Source organism: Haemorhous mexicanus, chromosome 19, assembly GCF_027477595.1.
Source record: "Haemorhous mexicanus isolate bHaeMex1 chromosome 19, bHaeMex1.pri, whole genome shotgun sequence".
Taxonomy (NCBI): Eukaryota; Metazoa; Chordata; class Aves; order Passeriformes; family Fringillidae; genus Haemorhous; species Haemorhous mexicanus.
The window spans coordinates 385,860-411,036 of NC_082359.1; the positions used below are offsets into that span (position 1 = coordinate 385,860).

The 25,177-nt window shown below is 57.2% G+C and overlaps 1 protein-coding gene across 1 annotated transcript; it reads right to left on the reverse strand.

The window, feature by feature from the left end:
* Nucleotides 1-3,645: 3,645 nt before the first annotated feature.
* SCARF2 (scavenger receptor class F member 2) lies at nucleotides 3,646-23,651 on the reverse strand. The gene is given in 13 exon segments (XM_059863848.1): nucleotides 3,646-5,636; nucleotides 5,947-6,099; nucleotides 10,252-10,373; nucleotides 11,711-11,828; nucleotides 11,929-12,032; nucleotides 14,333-14,461; nucleotides 14,843-15,061; nucleotides 15,159-15,678; nucleotides 15,990-16,091; nucleotides 17,622-17,680; nucleotides 22,905-23,065; nucleotides 23,068-23,384; nucleotides 23,432-23,651. Coding segments are annotated over 13 exon segments (3,429 nt in total). The 3' UTR covers nucleotides 3,646-4,431.
* Nucleotides 23,652-25,177: the final 1,526 nt, after the last annotated feature.

Consider the following 25,177-nt stretch of genomic DNA (forward strand, 5'->3'; position numbering starts at 1 on the left):
GTGGTGAGGAATGGGAAATTATTCTGGCAGTGTTGCAGTGACTACACCTCTTTGGGGTTCCTGCTGAGGTGATCCAGGCAGCCTGGCAGCGGAGAACCCAGTGCCAGCTGGGTGGTGGCTGCATGAGGACATCACCCATATGGCCTGGGGACATTGCAGTGTCCCCAGCGTGGCCATCCCTGGAGCCAAGCATCCTGGGGAAGGAAGTCAGGACCCTGCATTCAAAGAAGGATTTCCCCACCTATAACATAGCCACAGGAAGTGTCACCTGCATATATATTTATATTCCTGTAATTCTGATGGAGCTGCCAAAACCCCTTCACATCCCCCCATCCAGTATGAAATTCCCTCTAACACCGCCATCCCTCTTCCTAGTGAACACCGAGAGAGAAATTTCCTATATAGTTTTGAGAGGTCTGGTTTGTCTCCTGTGTGTTTCGTTCTCACTGGAGTTTCCCTTCTGGGTTTATTTTTGGTAGGGCCTGAAACAGGAAATGAATTGTTGGCAGCAGGCTGGCTTTTATTGCTGCTCACTGGCCAAGTCAAAAACACATCCTGTTGTCCAACCCTACAGCTCCTTCTCTGCTTTGGGAAATCAGGAGGAAATGGGAGGAAGATCAGTGTTGCAGTGTTGGTGGAGGAGAGGATAAGCCAAAAGTGTCACTGTGCTCCTCTGATCCCATGGATGATATGCTGGTGGAATGGAGGGCTGGTGGCTCCATCACAGCCACTCCCACAACTTCTCCTCAGCCATGGCCACCATGTCACCAAAAGCCCTACCCATCTACCAGGGGAGGTGGATCCTGCTCTGTCTCTGGGGAAGCAGAACATCTGATTTCTCCACATTATGACTGGGTTCAGCTGGTTTTTCCTTGGGGTCAAAGTTTTCTGCCTGCCCAAAACAGCCCTGAAAAGCAGCTCAGAACAGCAAGTATGTATCATTTCCTGGTGGAACTCACAGCTGCAAGAAAATTGTTTGATGGTTTTCAGTCTCTGCTGATTTGTAAACCCCTGAACAAGACCTCCTCACTGGTGTCTATCATGGGGAGCTGTCAGTCAGAGGTATCCAACATGCAGTGGTGGGAAGAAAGCCTGCAGGATGCCTGGAAAAGAGATTCATTAGCCCTTCCTGATACTGAGGTGTGGCAATGCCTCATCCATGTCCTTCACACAGATGGCATCACAGGACATTATAGGAAGATTCTGAGCTGTCTGAGCTGGAAGGACCCTGTTGAAAAGACCCTGGAAGCAACAGAGAACCTCAGAGTGGACATCAGCTCGTTGTTTTTCCTCAGAGTAAGGTGAAGCCCACAGTGGGAGCTGCTGGGAAGAGCTCAGGCAGATGTCTGAAGGAAGTGTCCAGATGTGGTCTCCTTGTTCAAGAGGGATGTGAAGAAACTGGAGAGGCCTGGACAAGGGATATCAACATGCTCATGGAGCTGGCACACATTGCACCAGGAGGAGGGGCAGGGCTGGGCTGGGGGAAAGATTCTGAGAACGGTCACTGACTAAGGTCACAGAATCACAGAATATCCTGAGCTGAAGGGACCCACAAGGACCATCCAGTGCAGCTCCTGGCCCTGCACAGACACCCCAACAATCCCACCCTGTGCATCCCTGGCAGAACTGTCCAAATGCTCCTGTACCTCTGGAAGCCTTGGGGCAAGGACCATTTCCTGGGGAGCCTGGGCAGTGCCCAGCACCCTCTTGGGGTGTTAATCCCTGTTAATCAGCTTAAATTTCCCCTAACATAACTTCATGATAAAGTTGAATCTTTCTTGGTGGTGCCAAATGATGCAGTGGGGCAAACAGTCAGCAGCTGAAGCTTGGAAGATTCAGGTTCAATCTTGGAATAAAATTCCTCTCAGGAGAGTGAACCTGGAACAGTCAAAGGGAGCTGGGGCATCTCCACCCTTGGAGAATCCCAAGATTTAGCCTGATATTGTCACGGCCACCCTGACATGATGGTTGGGCTGGAGCCTCTGGTGACCTGCCTGCCTGGCTGTGACACGGAATTTTTGCACTTACCCATAGGCTGCTCACTTGCAGCTCTCCTCTGGCTGGCTCGGACTGTGATTGGAGCCCACGGATAGGCTTATGCCTGGGTGATCCTCAGCTGTGCCAGGATAACTGGAGGACAGGGAGAGTTACAGTGCCCACCTTTCCTGAGGCACCAGTCCCAACTTTGCTGCCTGCATGAGTGAGAAAGTGCCCCGAGAGGAGGCTGGGGCAATTCCCAAATTCACCTTCCTGGGCCATCATCATGAGCGTCATGGGGGCTCCCCTGAGTGCTCTTCAGCACTGACATGAAGAGATGTGTTTAAGGATGTGGTGTCTGTGACAAACCTTGCCTCTTAAACTGTATTTAATTTTGCACTTTTATTGCCTGGATTCAACTCCTTTACTTCTCTTTTACTAATCTATGAGTGGTTATCAATCTGAGTGTCTTGGAAGCCTCTTCAGTTTGTCCAATGACAGCCTCCATGGTGGAAGGAGGGGCTTGGATGCCATCCCAGGTCTCATGGATTCAGGGTTTCAATTTTTCTATTGATTTTCTCTGTTTTGTACCTGGCGACATTGAGCTCATTCATCCACTCCTTTTTCTGCACCCCAGGACTAGTTTTAGCCACTGTCCTTCATCTTCCCAAATAAAACCTGAAGGAAAGGGGAGAGAGAGTGAAGGAACTCTGAAAGGTGACTAGGAGCCTGTGAAACAACGCTGTGATGTCATTCTTCAGCTTTGTGTTATGTGATGATGATACGGAACCAGACAATGTCAGGTACTGTGCTGGCTCCAGCTACACAATGCTGAGACATGCTCAGGTGTGGGCCAGAGCCCCATCCCCTCCTGGGTGCTGTACTGGGCTGGTTGCAGTCCTGGTTCCATGTGGTCTCATCCCATTCTGGTGTTCACCAGCTGCCTCCATCATCTCTGAGATTGCTGTGGTTGACCTTTTGGTCTGGTGGTCTTCTGGGACATGAACTCCCACTTGTGGGAACAGTTCAGGATGGCTCAGTGGTGGGCACCAATGCTCCCAGCTGCCCTGGAAGCAGACAACTCCAATTCTGATGTCAGGGAGAGTCCTGCTTATGAATCTTGGGTAGAAACTGTGTGGGAGAAGCCTCAGCTTCTGGGCTGCCCCTGGGCTTGTCCCAGCCTTGTCCTCTGGCAGCATCCTGCCTGGGGCGGTGTGAAGACCCCAAATGCTGACAGAACTAGCAGCCCCTGGGCAGGGGATTATTCCCATGCCCCCCCACATTTGCGTCCCAGCACCGTGAGCACCCAGGGGTGGGCTCTCTGCTCAGTAACTAGAGCTCTCTTGAATCTCAGTCTGACCCAGGCTATACTGAGCAGTGTCTGACCATGGGACCAGTAAGCCACCGGGACAATGCTGGTTACAGGGGGAAGAGAAGCTCCTCATCTTGTCCTCAGGGCTCATCTCTGATGCCAGGTGAGCATGTGTAGCAGCAGCCCCAGTGGGGACCTGCCTCCCATCTGTCTGCTGCTTGTTACCACCTGCCTGTACTGCTGCAAGGTCATCCATCTCCCCACTGCATCCCACTCAGGACCAGGTAGCACCCAAGCAAGGCTAGGCATGTTGCCTGCCCACGGGAAGGCTGGGGTAGGGATAGATAGCACCCAGCTATGGAAGAAATACATTTTTATTAGGAAAGCGCTCTGCAGAGGTGCCAGGCTCTCTCATACCAAACTAATCCCTCCAACTCCATTGGACGGGATGCAGGAACCCGAAGGGCATCCACCTCCATCCATATATATGCTTCCTCCTGGCCAGGAGCAGCGCCGCGGCAGAGAGGAGGGAGGGTGGCATCGTCCGAAACCAGCTCGACCCCACTCCGGCATGCACCGGCAGTGGAGAGCTGTGCCTGGAGGGCGCCGGGGCAGGGGAGCTGCTGCCAGCGATGGACGTGGGGCACATCTCTGGCACTGCCCGGGGCACTGAGCAGCAGCTCTCTCCCTCTCCCGTGCTCCGCGACCCCGACAGACCGGAGTGGAGCGCGGGAAGCGAGCGGCTCGGTTACTGCAGAATATACCGTGGGCACGTCTAGTACAACAAGCGCTGCTTATGCGGTCGATAATACTGCTACACAAAAATGGCGGGAGGGAGGGGATACGCCACACACGGAGTCCCCCGGGGCTGGCGGCCGGGCCGGCTCCTTGCGGTCCCGCCCTGCGCGGGGAGGGCGGGCGAGCTGAGACCCGGGCAGGAGCAGGGCACACATTAAGGGACGAGGTCCTAGGGCAGGGGGTACTAAGGCAAAAAGGGGGATGAGTGAGGTGGAGTGGGATAAAGGGAGGATCAAGGCTCTTTCAGTGCCCCCAACCCAGTCCAGGCTCCCACGTTCGCTGGCTGTGCTGGCAAATGTCCTTCCCGGCATGCGGCCGGTGCGGGGCTGGTGCCCGGTTCCCGGTCACTGCACTGCCTGAGCAGGCACAGCAGCTGCTCTGGGGGGCTCCAGGCTCGCTTCCCGGCTCTTCTTCCTGGGAGGCTTCTTAATGGGTGTCTTCTTGGCTGTCTGCTCAGTGGGGAGAGTCTGATCCTGGCCGCTGCCGGCAGTTGGCTTCTCCATCCACTTGGGCTCCCCGGCTGCCGTCTCGGCTGCCGCAGGGATCAGTTTTTGCAGATGGGGAGAGGTGGGCAGCAAGGGTTTGCTGGTCTTCTGGCCGCCGGCGGCCGCCAAGCGCTTGGCTTTCTGTGGAGGGGTGGGCTTCTCCCGCTGGGCACCAACCCCGTTTGCCCGGATGCCTCCATCCCCCTTGTTGAGGCTCTGAGTCTTTTCCTTCAGTTGGGCGGCCAGCTCAGAGGCCAGCTGGGGATGCAGCGGCTCAGAGCGGGGTTTGCTGGTGCTGGGGCTACAAGGAGCATCCCTGGTGTCCCCGGCCCGCCGCTCTGGCTGGAACGCGCCCATCTTTCGGAAGGCATTCTGCACCGCCCCGTTGATGGTCTCCATCGGCTCAGAGCCGGCTTTGCTCCTCTGCTTGGGTTTGGAGGGTGACTGCGGCTCCCCGCAGAGGCTGGGTTTGCTCTCGGGGACGCCGGGCTCCTTTGACTGCTTCTGCGATTTCTCCTTGCTCCGGGTGCTGCCCTTCTCCTCCGCTCTGCCCTGAACATGGGCCGATGTCTCGCTCGGACTCCTCTTCCTCTTGGCCAAACCCTGGCCTTGCTCGGGGCTGCCGGACCGGGCGGCCACTTGCTCTGGGGACTGGCTGGGTGCCGGCAGCGAGTTGGACTGGCCAGAGTTGTACCTGCCATGGATCCAGGAGACTTTGGGCTTCGTGGCTGGGTCTGGAGGACGGGGCTTGGTCCGTTCTGGGGATGGCGGCTTCCCGGGGCTGCGGGCCTCCACAATGGCATCCTCCTCCTCCCTGGACTGCTTGGAGAGGCGGGCGACCCTGGCATAGAGTGCGGCACCGGCTGACCCTGAGCCGCAGGAGGAGCGTTCGCTGTCCGAGGACTTGAGCAGGGGGGTCTCACTGCTGTCGGTCGGGAAGGCTCTGACAGAGCCCGTCTCCTTCAGGAATGTGTATTCTCCTGCTTCCTCCCCGCTGACTGGGGCCACCAGCTTGTCCCCGGGGCTGGCAGGTGTCCCTCTGTCCCTGCTGTCACCCATGCTCTCTGCAGGAAGAGAGCACAGCAGTGTCAGGTGGGATGTGCCTGAGGAGAGGAAGGACTGAGATGCTCCCGCAGGACAGTGTCCTTCCAGTTAGGCTCCCAGTCAGAGATCTCCTGGCTCTTAACTCTGGAGCAGCAAATGCTGGAGGAGGGAGCTCTGAAACCATATGGGAGGCATGACTGGAATCTGCACTCCTTCCTGGGGCAGCAGGAACCAGGGTGACAGGGTCCCCACCATGCAAGAATGACAGCTCTCCATAGAGCACGTCCCTGGTATTGTCCCCGAAGTCTCCTGGGGATGCACCCTGCTCACCTTCATGGGGGACACAGTACACAGGCCCCTCATCCGTGGTGTCAAAGGAGGAGAAGGAGCCGCGGGAAGACCAGGATGGGGAAGGCTGCTCCACCACAGAGGGTGGCTCGATGAAGCTGCAATTCAGGGTGTTTTCCAGGTCATGGTGGGCCACTGTGAGGGCAAGGAACTGTTGTCAGTGGCAGTTCTGCCAAACCCCCTAGTCCCCGCTGCCAGCCAGGAGGGTGGGAAGCTGCACAGCTCCCCACTGCCCAGCTTCCTGCTGGGTGTCAGGGACAGGGACAGCATCCAATGCATGTGGACACTTCTTGCTGCACAGTCCCACCAGGTCCCTCAGCCAAGTGTCCACAAAAGCCATCAACCAGCAGTGGTGGTGACCACTATCCCCCATGCTTGGGCTGTGGGCAGCCAAGTCTGTTCAAGCCTCACACTTCCACCTATCTCCATCTCCAGCTGCCCAAATTGAGGATTCACATGGTGGATGGACAAGCCACCCAAATCCTGCGTCCCATGAGGACTTGGTGAGTGTCTTGGTGGTCACCCATGAGCTGTGCAACCCAGCACAGCCACCCTCCAAAGAGGGTTCTGGCACTGTGACTGTCCCCTTCCCAGGGAGAAAATCAGCTGCTGGCTTTAATTCCACTAATTCCCACTTCAGCATCACTGACTGCATTTTCCTTTTCCATGTGCCTTTGCACATGGATTCAGGATGATCAAAGGAAGCCTGCAGCAGGTGGATGTACATTTTCCCTATTCTGCCACTTTTCAATCCCTTTGCCAGCTTCTTCCCTCCTGAAGCTGAGTAGGAGTTTCCCTTCCTTCACGCCCTGGCACTGCCCCTCTGCCAGGGGGCCACCCACAGAGAATGCAAGTGGAAGAGAGGAACCACCAGAGGAAAAATTGTGTTAATAAAAGAAAATAGAGAAGATGAGCAGTTAGGAGTTGTCTGGGCTGGAGTGCCTTTTTTTCTGCTTGATATTTTTTAAGGCTTTTTTCTGCATAAGCTCATGTCCCAACACAGCCTGAGGTGCTTCCCCAGGTGCCCACAGCTTTAGCAGCCTCCTCGGGTACCCACAGAACTGAGGTAGCACCCAGCTGGGAGGAGGGACCGATCCTCCCAGAGAGCCATGCAGCAGTAGATGCACTTGTCCCCATTGCCTTCCACTGGCTTTTGTCCCCTGGGACAGTGACAAGCCACCCCCAAAGCAGAACAGAGCCTTGCTTTGGATCAAGGGCTGCAAAAGGGTGGTCCCAGAGGGTGCTGGGCACTGCCCAGGCTCCCCAGGGAATGGGCACGGCCCCAAGGCTGCCAGAGCTCCAGGAGCCTTTGGACAACGCTCTCAGGCACAGGGTGGGATTGTTGGGGTGTCTGTGCAGGGCCAGGAGCTGCACTGATGATCCCCGTGAGTCCCTCTCAGCTCAGGATATTCTGTGATTCCATGAAAACCCCATGCACAGAGAGGGTCCCAGCTGTACATGGGTATTGCCAGGTATTTTTAACCTTTGACTGAACATCCCAACTGCATCCCAGTCATGCTGCAACTGCCTGCCTGCACTGTTTGAACCTTGCAGCACATCCCTGATTTAAAATAAAATAACTTTTAGTGTAATTGGGATGCCCATTGGAATGTTTATCCTTTACTAGGGAATCTGGCTTCAGACATGTAGGGCTGTTAAAATAACAGCAGTGCTACACACTCACCCTGCATAGTTTGGCTTCTTAGAGCAAAGAGAAAAAAAAAAAAAAAACCAAGCAGAGATATTTAAAGAGCAAATGGCCCAGAGAGGGGGAAGTAGCAGCTCCAACATGGCTTTACTTGTAATAAAAAACAAAAAGGGAAAATGAAAAGCAGGTGTCTGGAAGTGGATGAAGGGAGATTCCTCCTGAGAGGAGGAGTGCTGAGGGCTGGTACTCATGGCAATGAGATGACTCCGGGACTCCAGGGAGACCCAGGACATAGCCAGATTATAAAATAAGGATATGTAGTACACCTGGAAGCTTTGGGAGGCCTGGGGGCTCCAGCATAGTTGCCAGGGATTTTTCTTCCCTGGCTGTTGGGGCTGAGAGAAATGGTGATGCTTCCCACATATCTCTACCTGTCACTGCTCCCCAAAATCTCCCTGAGTCATAACATCAGGATAACAACCCCAGCCCTGCCTGCACAGTGGCCAGTTGGTCTCAAGACTGGGATAAGGGAGAGAAGAGCAGCAGAAGAACCATGAGAGAGGGATCCCAGAGTCCTCCTGGCCACCCCCTCCCACTCATCCCAAGCGCCTCATGATTGGCATCACCCTTGGGACTGGTTGAGCTTTTCTGCTTGGGGAGGACGCGTGGTGGGGTGCTGGGCTCAGGTTAGCCTTGGCATCTTCAGGGTGACATGAGCAAATCCCAGACACGGAGTACCCAAATGCTGGCCCTATGGCTGCTGGTGCGAGCCCAGGATGGTCCTGCAGGCTGCCAGCTCAGTTGCAACCCCTAGAGAGAGGCTGTGGATGCAAAACTGGTGCCAAAGCTGGGGAGCAGCTTTTGAGGGAGGACCCTGAGGCTCCAGGCACCCGATGAGCTTTAGTGGGGCTTCAAGACCTGCAGTACCACCTGGGAATGTTCTACCATGAGTAGGCTTGTGCTCACTGGTGTTTGAGCCCAGAAGAGAAAACCACCTGGTGTCAGCAAACGCATGGCCAGGACTGTGGGCAGATCCACAGTGACCACTGCCCAGGCCAGCCAGCACCAGTTTCACTGTGACATTCCCACAAGGTCCTGAGCACCTCAAGCACTGACTTGACACTCGGGATGGGGCACTTCAGCAACCGTGGGACTCCCCTGCTGGGGCAGGACCAGCGTGGGGAAAAAATGGCCTCTGCAGGTGGACACTGGCTGTTGTGGCTTCCACAGCACCAGGTGCGGTCATGACATGGCACCCTGGTCACTGGGCATCAGGGTGGCAGCTACTATATAGGCAACCCAACAGGGCACTGTCACCCTGGGGCCCCTAGACCCTGGGGTGGGGGCTGGAGGCCAGACCATGTGTCAGTGGGACTAGGAGCTGCTGAAGCCCCCATGGACTCCACTGTGCCAGATAACACAAGGCAAGTTCTGACCAAAGCCTTTCCCTCCAGGGAGATGCCAACTCTAATCTCCATGACAGACTCCAGGAACAGCCCCAGCCCTGCTGGGACCCGAGACCATCCAGAGTACCCTCAGCCTTTCCCGGGGCCGCTGCTGCCCTGTGTACACAGAGCAGCTGGACTGCTGCCAGCTGCCTGCAGGCAGCCCCCCTCGCCCTCACTGTACACAGGCACCCTCTGTCCTCCCCAAGCCCTTCCCTGGCCCCTTGCACAAACACACCCTCTATGATCCTCTGTTATCCTTGCAGCAGGAATGTTCCTTGGGCCCTGGCACACCTTGCTCCAGGAAGGGCTTTGCTGTGCCCCACATGGTGAGGGGTTATCCCCCCAGCTTGGATGCTGAAGGTAGTGCATGGTGTGCAGGGATGGGGGTCACCTCTGGGTCCTGCCTGGGATGAGGGATTTAGCCTCAGGCTGAACCACTGAGTGCCAGGATGTGGCTGCTCTGCGGGTTCCACCAGCATGGCCTGCCCAGGGAGGTGCTGGGCTCAGGAAGGGGGCTGGGGTTGAAACGCATCCCAGCACAGTGCAGGAATTGCTGCCTTCACACAAAGTTTAGTTAATGGGGTTGCAGCAGATCCCTAGCTGCCCATGCTGGGAAGAGTTGCAAGGAGAGTTCAGAGAGTGAACAGCATTCCCCAGCTGCTGGGATGCAGGGGGTCCCCAACAGCCCTGACAGTGCCAGGTCAGGGGCCTTGCCAGGTATGAGCAGCTCCCTACAAGCTAGTTCTGTGCTTGGGCAGAGTGTGAAGCTCAACCCAAATCTCTGCCCCTCCATCCTCAACTCTGCTGCACATGGCAGGAGGGAAGGCATCTGCCCAGATGTTCTGGCTCCTGGGGTTACTTCAGGATCAAAAGCACTACCAAGGCATCTTGCTGCGTGACAGGGACAACTCCTCTCCAGGGGAACCTCAGGAGAATAAACCCAAAATTACTCAGCAGAGCTCTAGAACCAGGTACAGCCTTTCCATCCTCACTAAGCAAAATGTGCTTGGAAATCCAGAAGCTGCAGACAGAAAGGGCTGGGCCCCTGGGAGCCAGGCAGCTCACTGAAGTGCGCCCAGTGATCCGTGTGTCCCTGCCACTGCCCTGCCATGCTCACTGCCCTGCTTTGGGGCTGCCTTGACAGGAGTAAAACCTGGCTCTCTGCACCTTCTCCAAACCCCAGTGCCTTACCCATGACCTTGGGCAGCTTCTGGCGGCGCAGGGGAATGCGTGGGAGCTTCATCCCAATCCGGCTGAACCGCCCACACAAACGTCTTGGTGGCTTCTTGGCTGCTGCTGGGTCCTGGCTGGAGCTGCAGAAAAGGTAATGGCAGTATCAGGGGCACTGTTCCCCTCCTGGGGTGGGGACAGCCTTCCTGGGCAACAGAGAGGGGCAGCAGCTCAGGGATGCTGCAAGTGCAAAGGGGTTTTGGAGTGATAATGGGGTGGATGAAAAGCAGGGGCATGCCCAGGCTGAAGGAGTTGAGGACCCACAGAGGCTGCTGCCAGCCCCAGGAACCAGCTTGCACCACACCAGGATGTAGAGCAGTGCCAAGGAATAGTGGGAAGGTTGGATCCAACCACGGCCATTGGCAGTGCAGCCCCAAAATACTCGCAATGCCTGGTCAAGACCCCAAATCTTTTTTAAAATAAAATCATCCTGACCCAAACACAAACATGTGGCTTCTCTTTATTTGCTCTATGGTTTTGAAGCCTTCTGGGGCCACATTTTCAAGCAATTTTCTGCAGCCACAGAAGTGACTGGCTTTGTGAGTTGACTCAAGGCAATCTGCAAGGGACCGCTTTGGGACAGCTCCAGGGGTCATGCAGCAGTCTGGGGACACTGTGATCTGGGCACCCTGGGAGAGAGGAAACTGTCTGGAGCCATTTCCCCTCTTCCTGAGCCATTCCTCACCTGATGGGTTTGTGCTTTATCTTCAGGATCATTACCTGCATCCCGCAGGCTCTCCAAACCAGCTGTGCCTGGCTGGGATTGAGCTCACAGGGCTGCAAGGGGAAGCTTCTGGAAAATTCCTGAGTAGTAGCTGGTGGCATGAGGGGGTTTTCTCTACATCTGGAGGAGTTCCAATGGCCCTCTCATCTCTTGCTGAGGAACACAAACTTTTCCACCTGCCTTGAGTCTGTCCCCACTCCTGTTATCATGATAGGATATTAAACTGATGCTTCTAAAACGCTATCAGCATCCTGATCTTGCTGCAGGAACCTACCCTCCATCCCCATGTGGGACAGTCAGCATCCCCCCTGTCCCTTAGGTTGCCCAGGGATTTGTTCTGAGGGTTTTGGCTGTGTTGTGTAGCCCTTGCTGTATTTCAGGGCCCCCTTTGCAGATCAGCTCCAGACCCTAGTGACTGGAGGGGACTTGGCAGGTCTCCGTGAAATGATGGCCCACAAGAGAGAAAAAAAGCCAGAGCAGGAAGGTGTTCCCCTGGAAGGGCTCACCCTGAGTGATGCAGCAGGACTGCTCATACCCTTGTACCCACATGGTGCCATGTGAGCAGCACAGTTCTGCCTCAGTTTCCCTGAACAACCACTGTCCCAGCATGGTCTCTGCATCCCCCTGTCAATTCCAGAACCCAGTTATGTTCCGTATTCCCAACCTGCTGAGATCCCTCCTGGCCCCAGCACTCACCCGCTGGCTTCATCCTTCTTGCGGCACACACAGCAGCAGCAGAGCAGGGAGAGCAGGAGGATGAGCAGCAGTGCCAGAAGGGCCCCTGCCCCGATCACCCCCATCCTCTGGTTGGCCTCTGCAAGGCAGACCTGTGGCTTAGCCTGGGGCCAGCCCCGTGGCAGAGCCCAGCCCGTGGCAGAGCCCAGCCCGTGGCAGAGCCCCGGTGTCGCACTCACCCATGTGGCAGGCGCCCGTTAGGGGGTCGCAGGCACCATCGTGGCAGCCACAGACTTCGGCACAGTTGGCTCCATAGTGTCCAGGAGGGCAAGTCAGGTTACAGCTGGAGGGGAGGGCTGGATGAGAGTAGTGCATCCCCCACCCCAGGCACAACAGTGGGAGCCACTTGGCTGCCACCTTCTCCCAAACCCTCCATGTTCCAGGGAGCACTCCTCCAGCTTGCTCCGACACAGCTCCTCCACACCCTGAGGAACCCTTAATCCACAGGGATCAGGAGCCCATCACCCGTGCAGTGGCTTTGCCCATTTGGCCCAGCTGGATCTCAGACACTCTTACTGCTCTCTGCATGTCACTTCAGTATTAGATACAGTAATTAGGAAAGGTCATCAACCCAGAAGTCACATCTAAAGATACCCTGATGTCACTCACAGGGATTCCAGCTCAGCGCAATGGTGATGTGGCCACGGCACCCCAAGCCCCACCCCCCACCAAGCCAGGCAAACCCACAGTGGCCACAGGCTGGGAAAGTGCCCAGATTGACTTGTTTTTTTGCCTCCAAGAAGGAAAAACAACCGAGCAGCCCTAAGACCCTTCCAGTTTGGTTATGCCTGGTGCCAAATCTCCACTGCTGGTAAAATAACTTCCTGATGGTGTCATGGAGATTATGGAGACAAGCATAAATGGGCACCAATCCACAAGTCTCAAGGGCTTGAGCATGGAAAACATGGTGTCAGCAGATCCATCCCAACCGGCCTCCCCAGCTATGGGCCAGGCACCGCAGAGCAGGACCCAGCTGGAGCTGGGAGATGTTGGCAGTGTTGCTGGGCAACAAATCCTCTGCCAGCTGCATCCCAGCTGGAGTGGCTGCAACTGGAAGGAGCCAGTGGGCCCCAGCCCAAACCCAGTCCCCTGGGGACACAGCTACCCTCAGCCCTGGGCACCATGCCCCGAGGTTGCTCAGCCCATTTTACACTCCAACAACTTGCAAAGTGCCACCTTGGCCAAGCCTCATGCCTGTTGTGTGCCTGTCATGTGCCAGTTGTGTGCCCATCATGTGCCTGCCAGGATGAGTGCTGAGCTTCTGCATTTGCTGGCTGCAGCGGGCAGCTAAAGCAGCAGAGCAGGAGCAGGGATAGTCCCCCAGCAAGGCCAAACCTCTCACCCCACCACTCGGCCCCACAGTTCTGCCCCAGGCTGAGATTTTGGGAGAGTAGAGGGGGGTGATTTTTTTCCAGGAGAGTCCTGATACTTCTGGGAAAGACAGAAGATAAAGCACTTTGTGCACACATAAATATTAGCAGCTGCTCCTGACACAGAGCTGAGAGGACATGCTGTATGGCAAGGACATTGCTTGTGCCTTCATTGAAGAAATCCTCTTTTTAGCAAATTGTACCCTGCTGACAAAAACAGTGGTTTGGATCTAGTTGCAGGGATTTGCCTGAGCACCCAGAACGTTCCCGAGCCTGCCTGACTGCACCACTTGGCACAGCTCAGCTCAAGGTTCCAGCACCCAGGCTGCATCCTAAGCATCCCCCATCCCCACCTTCCCAGTGCTGTGCCAGGGTCTCAGAACAGGTTAATCAACACTCTGCCCTCTGGCACTGTGCTGAAAGCATCACCACACCCCCTTGAGACCCTCTTACCTCTGCCTTTGCTACCAAAGGTGGCCATGATGCCCAGGCTGGGCATCTTAAACTGGTGCCAGTGTCCAGCAACTGTTCTAGCACCACAAGTAGTTGGCAAAGCCCCACAACACCACCCCCCAAAATGCAAATGCTCCCTGTTTTTATGCCTTGAGTGAAATGCCAGCATGGACAAGATGCCAGCTCCTAATCCCCATCCTTGCTGTCACCCTCTGTTAATTGCTGGGAATACCTGAGCACCACGCAGCAGGACCTGGGGGAGCTGTCTGCATGTCCCAGCTGGGTGAATAATGCTTTCCTCATCTTTTCAAACAACATTTCAGTCTCATGCTGGGAAAAACTACCTGGGGATGTGAGTAGACCCTTGATGGCCCTTGTGCCCCTGGAGTGGGAGAAGGAGAAGACCTGGGGAAGACCCCAGCCAGAGGCAGAGCTTTAAGTGGGAGCCCCCCAGGAATGCCATGCCTGTGAGGCTGTTTGTTATTCTGTGATGTGGTTTTCTCTCTATTTTTGGATAGAAATTCCACCCTGATTTTTTTTTGCCAAACAGGCCTTTTCTAAAGCACAACACCCCTTGCTGCTCTGTGAGCTTGTCCTTCCCCCTCTGCTCACCAAATCATCTCAGCTATGGCCCAAGAGCCCTTCCGCTGCAGGAAACCTCCCAGCTGGCAACAGCATAGGGCACAAAGGTGCAGGAGGTGCCTGAGCATCACCTGTGCCATGAGGTGCCCCCAGGTGTGCTCACCAGTGCCTCACTTACTATGGGCCATGGGAGCCAGGGTGGCAGAGGCACTGCCCAGTCTCGAAGTGGCACTGGCCATTGACGCAGTCGCTGCAGACGAAGGCGCAGTTCTCCCCATATGTCCCGTTCCGGCACTTGGTTTCACACCTGGGAGGGATGAGGGCAAGAGGCTGGAACACCCATGGCACTTGGGGACCTCCAGCATCCCTCCACATGCACAGAGACAGGGTTGTATATCACCGTGGTGACTTGTGGTTTCTGAAGCCAGTAGAGGGCTACAGGGATGGACTGAGCCCACTGACACGGCCATGGAACTGGAAGGGGTCTGTGAGACCCCTGTCTATGCCCCTCAGACCTTGGATGGGTCAGTGGGGCACACCTCTCAAGCTGGAATGCTCTTCTGCAAACTATTGTGCCCAGGATCGGTTCCAGGGCTGCAAAACCCTTCAGTGACCCTGTTCCCTGGGAGAATCAGGGAAGCCAGGCACTGCTCTCCCACAACCCAATGCTGCACCCAGCTGCACTCACCGGTCTCCGATCCAGCCCGGATTGCAGTGGGAGCATTTGCCATTGATGTGATTGCAGGTGTGGCCATCCTTGCAGGGGGGACAGAGCTTCTCGCAGCCCTCTCCGTAGAAGCCAGGCGAGCAGGGCTGGTCGCACTTGGTGCCATTCCAGCCCGCCTCACACGTCAGGCAGCGCCCATCGGCCACAGTGCATGGCTGCAGGCTCTTGCACTGCCCACACCTGCAACGAGGAGAACCCATCACCCAGAACAGCCCAAATCCTCCTGCTGCCATCTCCCATTGGTGCCGGATCAGAACCAGCAGGGATGGCCACTCACCGCCTCCTGCAGCCCTGGCCGTAGAAGCCGGCTGGACACGGCTCGCGGCAGTACTTGCCCCGGTAGCCCGGCTCGCAGGTGCAGGTCCCGTCCACCTGGTTGCACTTGCCCTTGTAGCACTGGCAGTAGCGGTCGCAGCGAGGCCCAAAGGTCCTCTCCCGGCACTGGCAGCGCCCCGTGAACTGCTCGCAGGGCGAGTTGTTGCAGGAGCACTGGTTGTTGCAGCCACGGCCCCACCAGCCAGGCTGGCACAGGCAGTTGCCTGTTTGCTGGTCACACTGGGAGTTGTGGCTGCAGTAGCAGGAGCTGGAGCACTGCGGGCCCCACCAGTTGGGCTCGCAGGTGCATTTGCCCGTCTTCTGGTCGCACTTGCCGTGCTTGCAGAGGCAGATGTTCTCGCACTTGGGGCCCCAGCGGTTGAGGTTGCAGGTGCACTGGCCCGTCACATCCTCGCACTGCCCATTGGGATGGCAGGTGCACATTTCCTTGCAGTCAGGACCCCAGAACTGCCGGGGACACTCTGTGGGGAGAGCCATCAGCCTCAGCACTGCCCACTGGGACAACCCCACACCAGGCACCAATGGAGACCCCCAGTCCAACAGCACTTCTTGACCACAGTCCTCCCTCTCCTCCCCACAGCACACTGGATCTAAGAGTAGATCCCGGCAAGGGGACAATGCCCTAGGAAACAGAGCGAGGGGACAGGCAAGGGCAGAACTAGAGCATTCACAGTTCCATCCCTGATGATCTGGTCTGGAAAGTCACCCCAGGATGAGCCGGGTCCATCCCAGTGAACCCCCTGAGGACACAAAGGCACCCGGCAGTACTCACTGGTGTCGCAGTTGGCACCAAAGTAGCCGTGGCGGCAGCGGCACTCGCTGGGCCTGACGCATACCTCGTTCTCCTTGCAGGTGAAGTTCCCCTCGCACACAGCTGTACAGAACAGACAGCAGGCATGAGCACCAGTGCTTGCTCCCTAAAGCCCCTCAGGCCCCCCCCAGAGCAGAAAAAGGGCTGTGCTGTGACCCTCTGAGTGCTGCTGAGCTGTGGCACTGTGACCATCCTGGCAAGCAGCTGCCTGGGCTGGATGGGCCCCTTTGCAGAAAAATTCCACCAGCCTCCTGTCACCCAGCTCAGCTTCATCTCTGCCACCCAGAGAGGATGCCATCCATCCTAGCCACCAGCCTCCTGCCACCCAGCCAAGCCCTGTCCCTGCCAGATGCTGCACCAATGGTGTTGTCCCTGGTTAGCTCCACATTGCTAGAGGAGAGAAGGGGACACAGAGTACAGGGGTTGTGGGCACTGCCGTCCCAGCACTGCCTCTCCCATTGGGGCCACCTACCCCCAAAGGCCACCAGCCCCTCTCCTGCTGAGGGGACCTCATGCTGAGACCGATGCCTGGAGCCAGGCAAGCACAGGATGTGATGCAGGCAGCACTCGCAGATCCCACACTGCTTTGGCCAAGCTTCCTTAGGCACTGGGACAGGGAGAGACAACCACCCATCCCAGCCACCTTACCTGGGAGTTGTTAGACCTACGGTGGTGGATATTATAGAAACCCCTAAAACAGACAGATTACACAGGTTAGGAGCAGTGAGTCTAAAGGTTAGAGCAGGTTTGGGGGCAGGAGATGAGAACAGCTCACTGTGGGACCATCCTCCCCCCATTGTCCTGTCAGATCCTGTCCGCCCTTCCAAAGAGGCCACATCCCATTCCCAACGCATGCAGCGAGTGGTTACAGGGCTCATGCACAGTGGGTTAGTTGGTTATGTTGGCTTTGGTCCCCGCTGCAAAGTGCCACCTCCAGTTCTCCTGGGGTGTGCTGAACTCTGTGGCCAGCTGAGATTGTGGGGGAGTCCCAAAGCAGCTGTCTCCATTGTGGTGGCAATGCAGGGAATGATGCTCCCAGGATTTCATGCTGAGCATCCATGCTGGGCTCACTGTGGCCCCCAATGTAAAGAGCTATGACACCCTTTAGGGCCCCAGCACAAGCTCAGTGGTCTTTGGCAGCCCCAGCAGCCTCTTCCCAGTGGGGCCATGAGAAGAGGCCTCACAACCATGTGCCTGGTGTGGGCAGCTTCGGCTCTGGCTCAGGTCCCCACACTGCTGCAGCATCTGTGGGGAATCTTAGTCCCATCCCTGCAGCTGCACCTTCACCCTGGGGGACACTTCACTGTCCCTTAGGACCCCGAGCAGCACCCCCAGGTCCTCAGACCCAGAGCTGGCTGGTAAGGAAAGAAACCCCCACAGCTCTGTGACCCCTGACACTGGGGCTGAGCACCCATTCCATCTACACGGTGCTGGCCTGGGGCACTGCAAGGAGATAGGACTCTGGCTGCAGGCCCCCAGGAAGGGACTCCCAGCCACAGGACACATCAAGGTGGCCCCTGACAGTGGTGGTGAGGCCAGGAGGGCTCAGTGAAGGATGGGCAGAGCCCAATGAAGCAAAATACTGGTGTTTACCTATTAAACACTCGCTCCCTTGTTGCCTCCATCCCTGGCAGCACACGAGAGCTGAGGAGCTGCAGGGATAAAAAAAAGCATCACAAATAGTTACAACCCTCAGAAAGTCCTGGTCCTTCCCAAAAGCCCACCAGGAGCACTGAAGCCATGATGGTTAGACATCCTGCTGGGAGTTTCTGCACCTCCAAAGGGGAAGGAGTGCTCTTGGCTCCTCCTCCAGAACACAGAGAGTTAATGGATCTGCTGGGGGATCCCATGGATGCCCCACCAGCCATTAAGGTGATGCTAGGAGTAAGAATAGGGCCAGTTTTTCCCATTAATAAGGAGTGATGAAAAAGCAGAAGTAATGTTTGCAACCTCCACAATAAAAAAAATTCAAAGCCCCTCCCTGCCCCCCCCCCCCCAAAAAAAAAAACAACAAAAAAAACCAAACCAAAATGAAGGTTCTAAATGTCCCAGGGGAAAACATGACTTGAATTGCAGGTTAGTGCTTTGTGGCCTGAGGATGGGACCCCAAAGGCAGGTAGGAACCACCTGGCTGGAATAGCTGGAACACAGCCAGCTCCCAGGGAATGCCCCTATGTAGAAGCAGGGGGAGGCCAACTGCAGGCAGCTGGAACGTGTCCCTGAGCTCTTGAGAGTCCTGGAGTGCCACCAGCTCCAGGGACTACCAGGCGCAGAGGCACAGGATCATCAGGCAGGACATTTTTGGCACGTGCTTGACCAGGATGGGGGCTCAGACCCACTCAGAGGTTTAGCCAGGGATGCTCAGCTCTCTGCTGGGAAGGGACACATGGGGACATCTAACACACATTTTGTCAAAGAACCACCCCCAGGCAAATGTTTGGGGGCTCATGGTGCTGCAGTTGGGGATGGGGAGGTACACTCCCCATGACCCCACAGAAATCACTGTTCATCCCTGGAGCCACTCACTCATCCTTGGAGACACCCACACTGCCTGGTCCCACAGGGAGGGAGTGATGCTGGAGGGTTGCAAACAGCCCTGGCCGATGCTGCAGTCAAGGAAAACTTCAAAACTTCACCCGGGCTGGTCTGGCACTGCAGCCTGGAATGCATCTGGCTTTTTCTTTCTCTTTTTTTTTTTTTTCCCCTTTTCCTCTTTATATGTAACAAATGCAGAAGAGGAGGAGACAGCGAGGAAGTATTTGCTCGAACCCAGCACAGTCACAGGACCACGTCTGGCTGCCAGACCGCCTCATCCTGGGGCCGGGCGGGAGCTGCCAGCGGCGCCTCGGCTCGACCAGCTCCGGGGCCGCAGCCCCGCCCGGCCCCGCCGGGAGCACCGTGTCCCCCTTGTCGTGGCGGACAGTGAAAAGTTGGAAAGGAGGCAGAAAAGAACCACAAAAATGATTCAAGGCCTGGAAAAAATGCCTTGCAGCTGGAGCTCAAAATAGCTCCATCTCTGCAGCCTGTGGAAGCAGCCACAAGATGCTGCAATGGAAGCGGCACAAACACCCCCCGCAGGGACCCTAGGGCTCAAGGGGGGGCTCTGCTCACGCCGAGCATGCAAGGGGTTAATGCATGGGATTAATGGCAAAGCGGCACCAACCACCAAATCACCTCCCTGAAGACTGGGCAGGTTGGAGTCAAAGTCCTCCACAAAAAGCTTCAGGCAGTGCCCCCCAAAAAGCTTTGCCAGCTGTGCTGGGATACTCAAGCAAAGGTGGAGAAGGGCCCATGGTGCTCTTGCCCTCCCATGGCATGGCCTCACTGTTGCACCTGGGGTTGCTTTCACCAGTCCACCCTTTAGAAATTCAGTTTGGTGGCTTTTAGAATGAAACCATCACAGGTTTGCAAGAGGAAACCCTTCTACCTGGGAAACCTGCCTCCAACAGCTCAGCCTGGCCACCAAAATGGGCATCACCTGAAATGTGCCAAAAAATATCCTTTGTGATGAGCTGATGGTGGGGAGCTGGGAGTTATTGGGACACGGTGGCAGGAGAGAAAAACTTCTGCCATGAATTGGAGGAGGTGAGCGGCACCACAAGCGCCCCCAGCTGGGAGCCAGCCCACCGCCTCCCTGGATTTGGGTTATCTGTTCCCTGATGGCTAATCTCTCCTTCCCTGTGCCTGCTGATGGCCTCCCACCCCCTGCTCAGCACCCATCTCATTTATCAGCAGCTTTGACAACAAATAAACTTGGTCCTGTGGCAAGGAGAGGTAGCCAGGATATGACACTGGAATCACAATGGAAAACCATTGCTCCCAGTGGGGTACACAGACTGGTCCCAGCACAGCCAGCCCACAGAGGGTCACTCCAGGTCACCAATGCTCATCAGGGTGTGGGACTAAAAGGTGTTTCATGGCCTCAGCTCCTTCACAAAGGGCTTGCTCCCTGTGCCCCCTGACCACTGGAAAAGGATAACTGAGAGATGTGTTTAAAAGCTTGCTCCCGACCCACATGGAAATGGCACTGCAAACATCCACTTTGCAAATACTTTCTTTCCTTCAAAGCACTACAAATGCTGGGAAAAAAAACAATGAAAAACTGCCTCTGAGCTGTGGCCAGGGCTTGAGACCTCAGCTGATGTGGAGGAAAAGGAGTGGGCTGCGTGCAGAGCTGGAGCTGTCACCTGCAGGGACAAGTCCTCCATGCCAGGCTTGCCCCTGGCCCACAGCCACATCCTGCTCATGCTGAGCATCACTGGGATCTCAGCTAATGATTCCAGTCTTTTCACAAAGGTAGAATATTTTTCTTGTGGATCAGTATCTTACACTGCTCCTGGAAGTCACTTTGCCAATGGCTACAGAGAGGTCTCTGAGGCAGGAGGGGTGGCTCCTCAATCAGACCAGCACAGCCTGCCCTGAACAATGAGGAACAGGCTCACATCCCTGGAAGCAGGAACAAGACTCTGGGGCTCACCTGGGAGCTGCTGCATATGGTTCCATGTAAGATCACCCAGCTCAACCCAGTGGATGGAGCTGCAAAGGAGCCCTACGGACACCCAGCATACTCCTGGTGCTCAGAGAGCCACTGGCACCCTCCCCATGCCCAGTGCTCCTCCATCCCTGCCCTGCTGCTCCTTCCAAGCATCACCCCAGTGCTCATCCTCCTCTATGCCACCCAGCTGGCACACAGTGTTCCTGGGATAACTGGGTCCCAGACACTGGCACTCCCCAGCTGACACTAGCTGCAGCTCCCTGACACCAGCCTCAGGGTGCAGACAGAGAGACAGACAGACAGACAGACAGACAGACATCCCCAGAGCAGGCAGGAATAGGATCATGGGCATAAATAGAAACTCTTCAGGCAGAGAAATAAAATCAAAGACCAAAGGAAAAGAGAGTGTTAGCAAGTGAGCAGGGCAGGGTCAAAGCAGTGTCCAGGCTGTCACCACTGGCACCTTTGGTCATACCAATGGGAAACCAGTTATAAAAGAACTTCAAATTTAAGGACAAGTTGAATTTAGAACACAAAACCCCAAAGAGCCCCAAATATGCCCTTTTCTTCTGCCCTAAATTATTCCTTGAATTTCTACTTGGGAGCCAGGTCGCAAGAAGTCACACAATCCTGAGCCCTCTGAAACCTGTGGTGGCATCCCCACAGGATGTCTGGAGGGGCTATGCAGAGGTAAGGGTCTAACAAGCTCCAACAGCCTTGGGTGGAGGACATTGCCAAAGCCACCTCCAGTCCCACTGCCCCTGGCCCCTGGATCTGCAGCACCAGGGCCTTGGGGCACCTGGGGTGGGTTTGGATGGTAACACATGGAGGGTCCTCCATGTCCATTGTACACAGCAATGATGGGGGTGGGTGCCGAGTCAGTGAGTCGAGAGGGAAGAAGGGTTTGCAGAAGGGTGAGGGATAGAAAGTGATGCAAACCTCATCTGAGCTTCCTAGGGACTGTCTCTGCCCCACCATCCCCAGCCCCTAGGCTGCCTGCAGGCCCCAGTGCTGCCAGAGGATGGACACAACCAACACTGTCTCACTCAACAGCCAGTGCCTCTTTCATAGGCCATGGCACCCATGGGTGGCACAGTGAGTGAGTCTGAGCCCTGTAGTGCTGGTGCAGCACCTCCCCCACCTTCATCCTGTGGGGATGAGGGGGTCCTTCTGCATGGGGGAGAAGCCAGACACCTCCCCCCCAGCACGTGGGGCAGCATACAAGGAACAAGGTGGGGACACTGCTCAAGTTCCCTCTGCCACCCCAAGACGCAGTGGCAGTTTTGCTGTGCAGATCACGTCCCCGAGAAGGGACGGCTCTCTGCTGCCAAGGAGCAGCACCGGTGGGAGCTGTGGCCGCTCTGGCCCGTGAAATGCCTCTTTAGGAAACTCCGGCTGTAATTTGAGGAGGGGGCACTAGCGCCCTGTGGCCCTGCTGAATGGAGCCATTATGCGGCCACTCTCGCATGAAGCACATGTTTTCCTTGTGGACTCGTCTGACCTCACAGGCGAGATGTAAAGGTGCTTTTATGGCCTGGGCCCCCCATCAAGCACAGGGGATCCAGCTCTCCCAGGTGGGAGGCAGTGGCTGTGGGCTCTCTCCCCTCTTGCTGGGGCCAGCCTGGCCCGGGCGCCTGGGCAGACCGAGCATGAGCACTGCAGAGAGCTCGGCTGAGGTGATACTCTGCAAAGGGACCTGTGGGACACGGAGACCACTGGGAGCCGGGACAAGTCAGGGCCATCTCTTGAGACCCTGCCCCCAGCCAGGCAGGCAGAATATGACCCCCAGGACAGCTAGACAGTGCCAGCACCCACTTTCTGAAGCTAAACACGAGAGTCTTGAGGCTGCCAATTCCACAATCTCCAGCAGCCTGGAACAGCTTCACCATTATACCCAGACCATCGTGTATCCCACCAGCCCAGGGTCAGCAGTGCAACCCGATCCCCGGAGACACCTGGGACCGGCTCCCCAGCGCAGATCGTGCCCCAGGGATGCAGGATTGCCCTCCGTCCCTCTTACGACTCCATCCCCAGAGACACCCAAACCCAGCTCCCTACAACAGAACCGGCACCGGGCATCCAGGACTGGCTCCGGAGGCATCCAGGACCAGGTCCCCGCAGGTCCCGGGGAATTAGAACCAGCCCCCAAGTCCCTGGCCCCGCTCGGGCTCAGCTCCTCACGCTCTACCCGCCGCCGGCTCCCCCCGCCTCAGCCGCGCACAGGACGGACTTTGTCTTGGAAGGCGCCCAGCGCGGCGGCTGCCCGGGATGGGGGATGGACCGGCGAGCCCGTCCCGTCCCGTCCCGTGGCCCCGGCCCCGGCCCCGGCAGGCGCTGGGGGTCCCGTCCCGCCCCGCACACCTGCCCGCCCCCGCTCCTACCCGGCGGCCCTGCAGACGTTCCTGCCGCGGGGGCTCAGCTCCTGGGCGGCTCCGCGGCTCAGCACCGACAGCAGCAGCAGCGGCAGCAGCGCGGCCCCGGCCCGGGCGCGGCGGGGCGGCCGCAGCCCACGGAACGCCATCAGCAGCGGAGCTACGGGGCCCAGCCGGACCCGGCACGGCCCAGCCAGGGCCGGGCGCTGACCCCCCGCCCGGCTCCGCCGCTCCCGCTCCCCGCCCGCCCCGGTCCCCGCCGGTCCCCGCTGCCGCTCGGCGGGCGGAAGCCGCGCTGCGATCCCTTCGCCACCGCCTCCCCCGCGCCCCTCTCTGCGGCGGCGGGAGGGGCTCCGCCGCCAGCCAGGAAATTCCGCATTGGTTCCCCTGACGGCGGGCCAGGCTCCGGGGGCCGCCGCCGCCGCCGCCCCGGCCTCGGGCAGCGCCGCCCCGACGGCCCCGAGAGGCTCCAGCGGGTGGGCAGCGCCGCTGAAATGGGGAGGGTCTCCGAGGGGGAATGGGAGGATGCGGAGTGCTGGCTTCCAGCGCAGCTCGGGGGTCCTGCAGCTCCCGAGAGTCCTGGGAGTCCTGGGAGTCCAGTGGCTCGGGGTGTGGATGGCCCGCGATCCGGTAGCCCCGGCGACTGGCTGTCACGGCGGTTTGGAAGCCCCAGAGCCCCGGGAGTCCCCAGCAGTCTGAGGGTCCCCGGGGTCTGGGTCTTCCGGGAGCCAGCAGCTCCAGGGGTTCGACAGCCATGGGTGTCCCAGAGCTCGGATTTTGACTGTCCCGGGGGTCTGGCAGTCCCAGGCTCTGGCTGTATCCGGCAGCCCGAGATGCACAACAGCTCTGAGATCTGTCTGACCTGTGGTTCCAGTAGCTCTAGAGGTCCAACAGTCCTGGGTGCCCAAAGACCCCAGGGTCAGTCTGTCCTGGCAGTCTGGCAGCCTTCAGGAGCCCGAAAGCCCCAGTATCCTCCTGATCCAGGGATCCAGCAGCTCCAGATGCTGGACACAGCGCCTGGATCAGGCTTTCCCAAAGGTCTGGTAGCCCCAGGTGTGTGACAGCCCCAGTGTCCAGCTGTCCTGCACATCCAGGAGGTGCCAGATGCCAGTGATCTGGCATCTCCGTGTGTCTGGCAGCCCGGACCAGTCTGTTGGGAGCCATGCAGGACCTGTGGGAGTTAAATGGTGCCTGCAGCAGTGGAGCCAAGGACCCTGTACAGTGACAAAAAGGCTTCAGAGCAGACAATGGTTAACCCACTGTAAGGACACAGCTAGGAATCGGGTGGACACCCTGTGCACCTGCATGTATCCCACACTTCTAGCAGGGTGGGGCAGTCAATAAGCCTCCTCAGCCTGACAGTGCAGCAGCACTGAATGGGCCAGGGCTTCCTTGGCCACCATCCTGTGCCAGCTGGATTTTCAGCTTAATGGTCACTTGTGAGAGATGCCTCAAGGTTCTTTGAGCTCCCAGGACACCTGATAACAGTATGGGGGAAATGTGGATGGGGACATTCTGGACATCTCCCTTAAGGTAGTGCAAATGCAGCTGGACAGCTGCATATGTCTCCTGAATGCTGATGGCTTGCAGAGCTGGGGAGGGTGTACAGACAGTGCATCTCCCACCAAGCTGCCACTGAGCACCACACACCTCTGGGGATCTCCTGTGGATGGGGAGCCTCCATCCCTGTGGGCATGAGCTGGGCAGCATCCTTCTGGAGAGGATCAGGGAGTTCTGAGCACCTTGGGATCTTTGCACCAAGCAGAAGGCAAAGGCATTTGGTGGGTTTTCTCCATCTTCAGTATTGGCAATACTGATGCATGTGAAGGCTTCTCTCCTGCTCAGATAGGTGACCCCCAATAAAAAGTCTCTGGTGGTCTTACCATTGGGAATGTGACCATAGAGTAGCAGCCCTTCTCCCCCCTCCTATTTTCCTGGCACATTCCACGTGTTTGGCAGTAGCACCAGGGAGTAGCATCCCATGCCCATTTCCCCCTGCTTCCACATCCCTGTCCCCCCTGCCCCATCCTGCTCAGAGGTGCAGGAATGAGATGACCATAGAGGCACAAATTGCTTCCTTGGGATGACTCAGCCTCAGGCTGAGCTCGGCATCCCTTTCTGCTGAGGAAAGAGGGATGGGGAGGGTCAGCTTCAAAGTTAGGCAGAAATCTGGGTTTGGTGGTGGCGCCTCCCCTGGCAGTTGTGCCCACCTTTAGCTGTAGCCTCACTCAGGCTGTTTCCCCAGCTTCATCCCCCTGCACTGTGCTGAGCAGCCCTTGTGC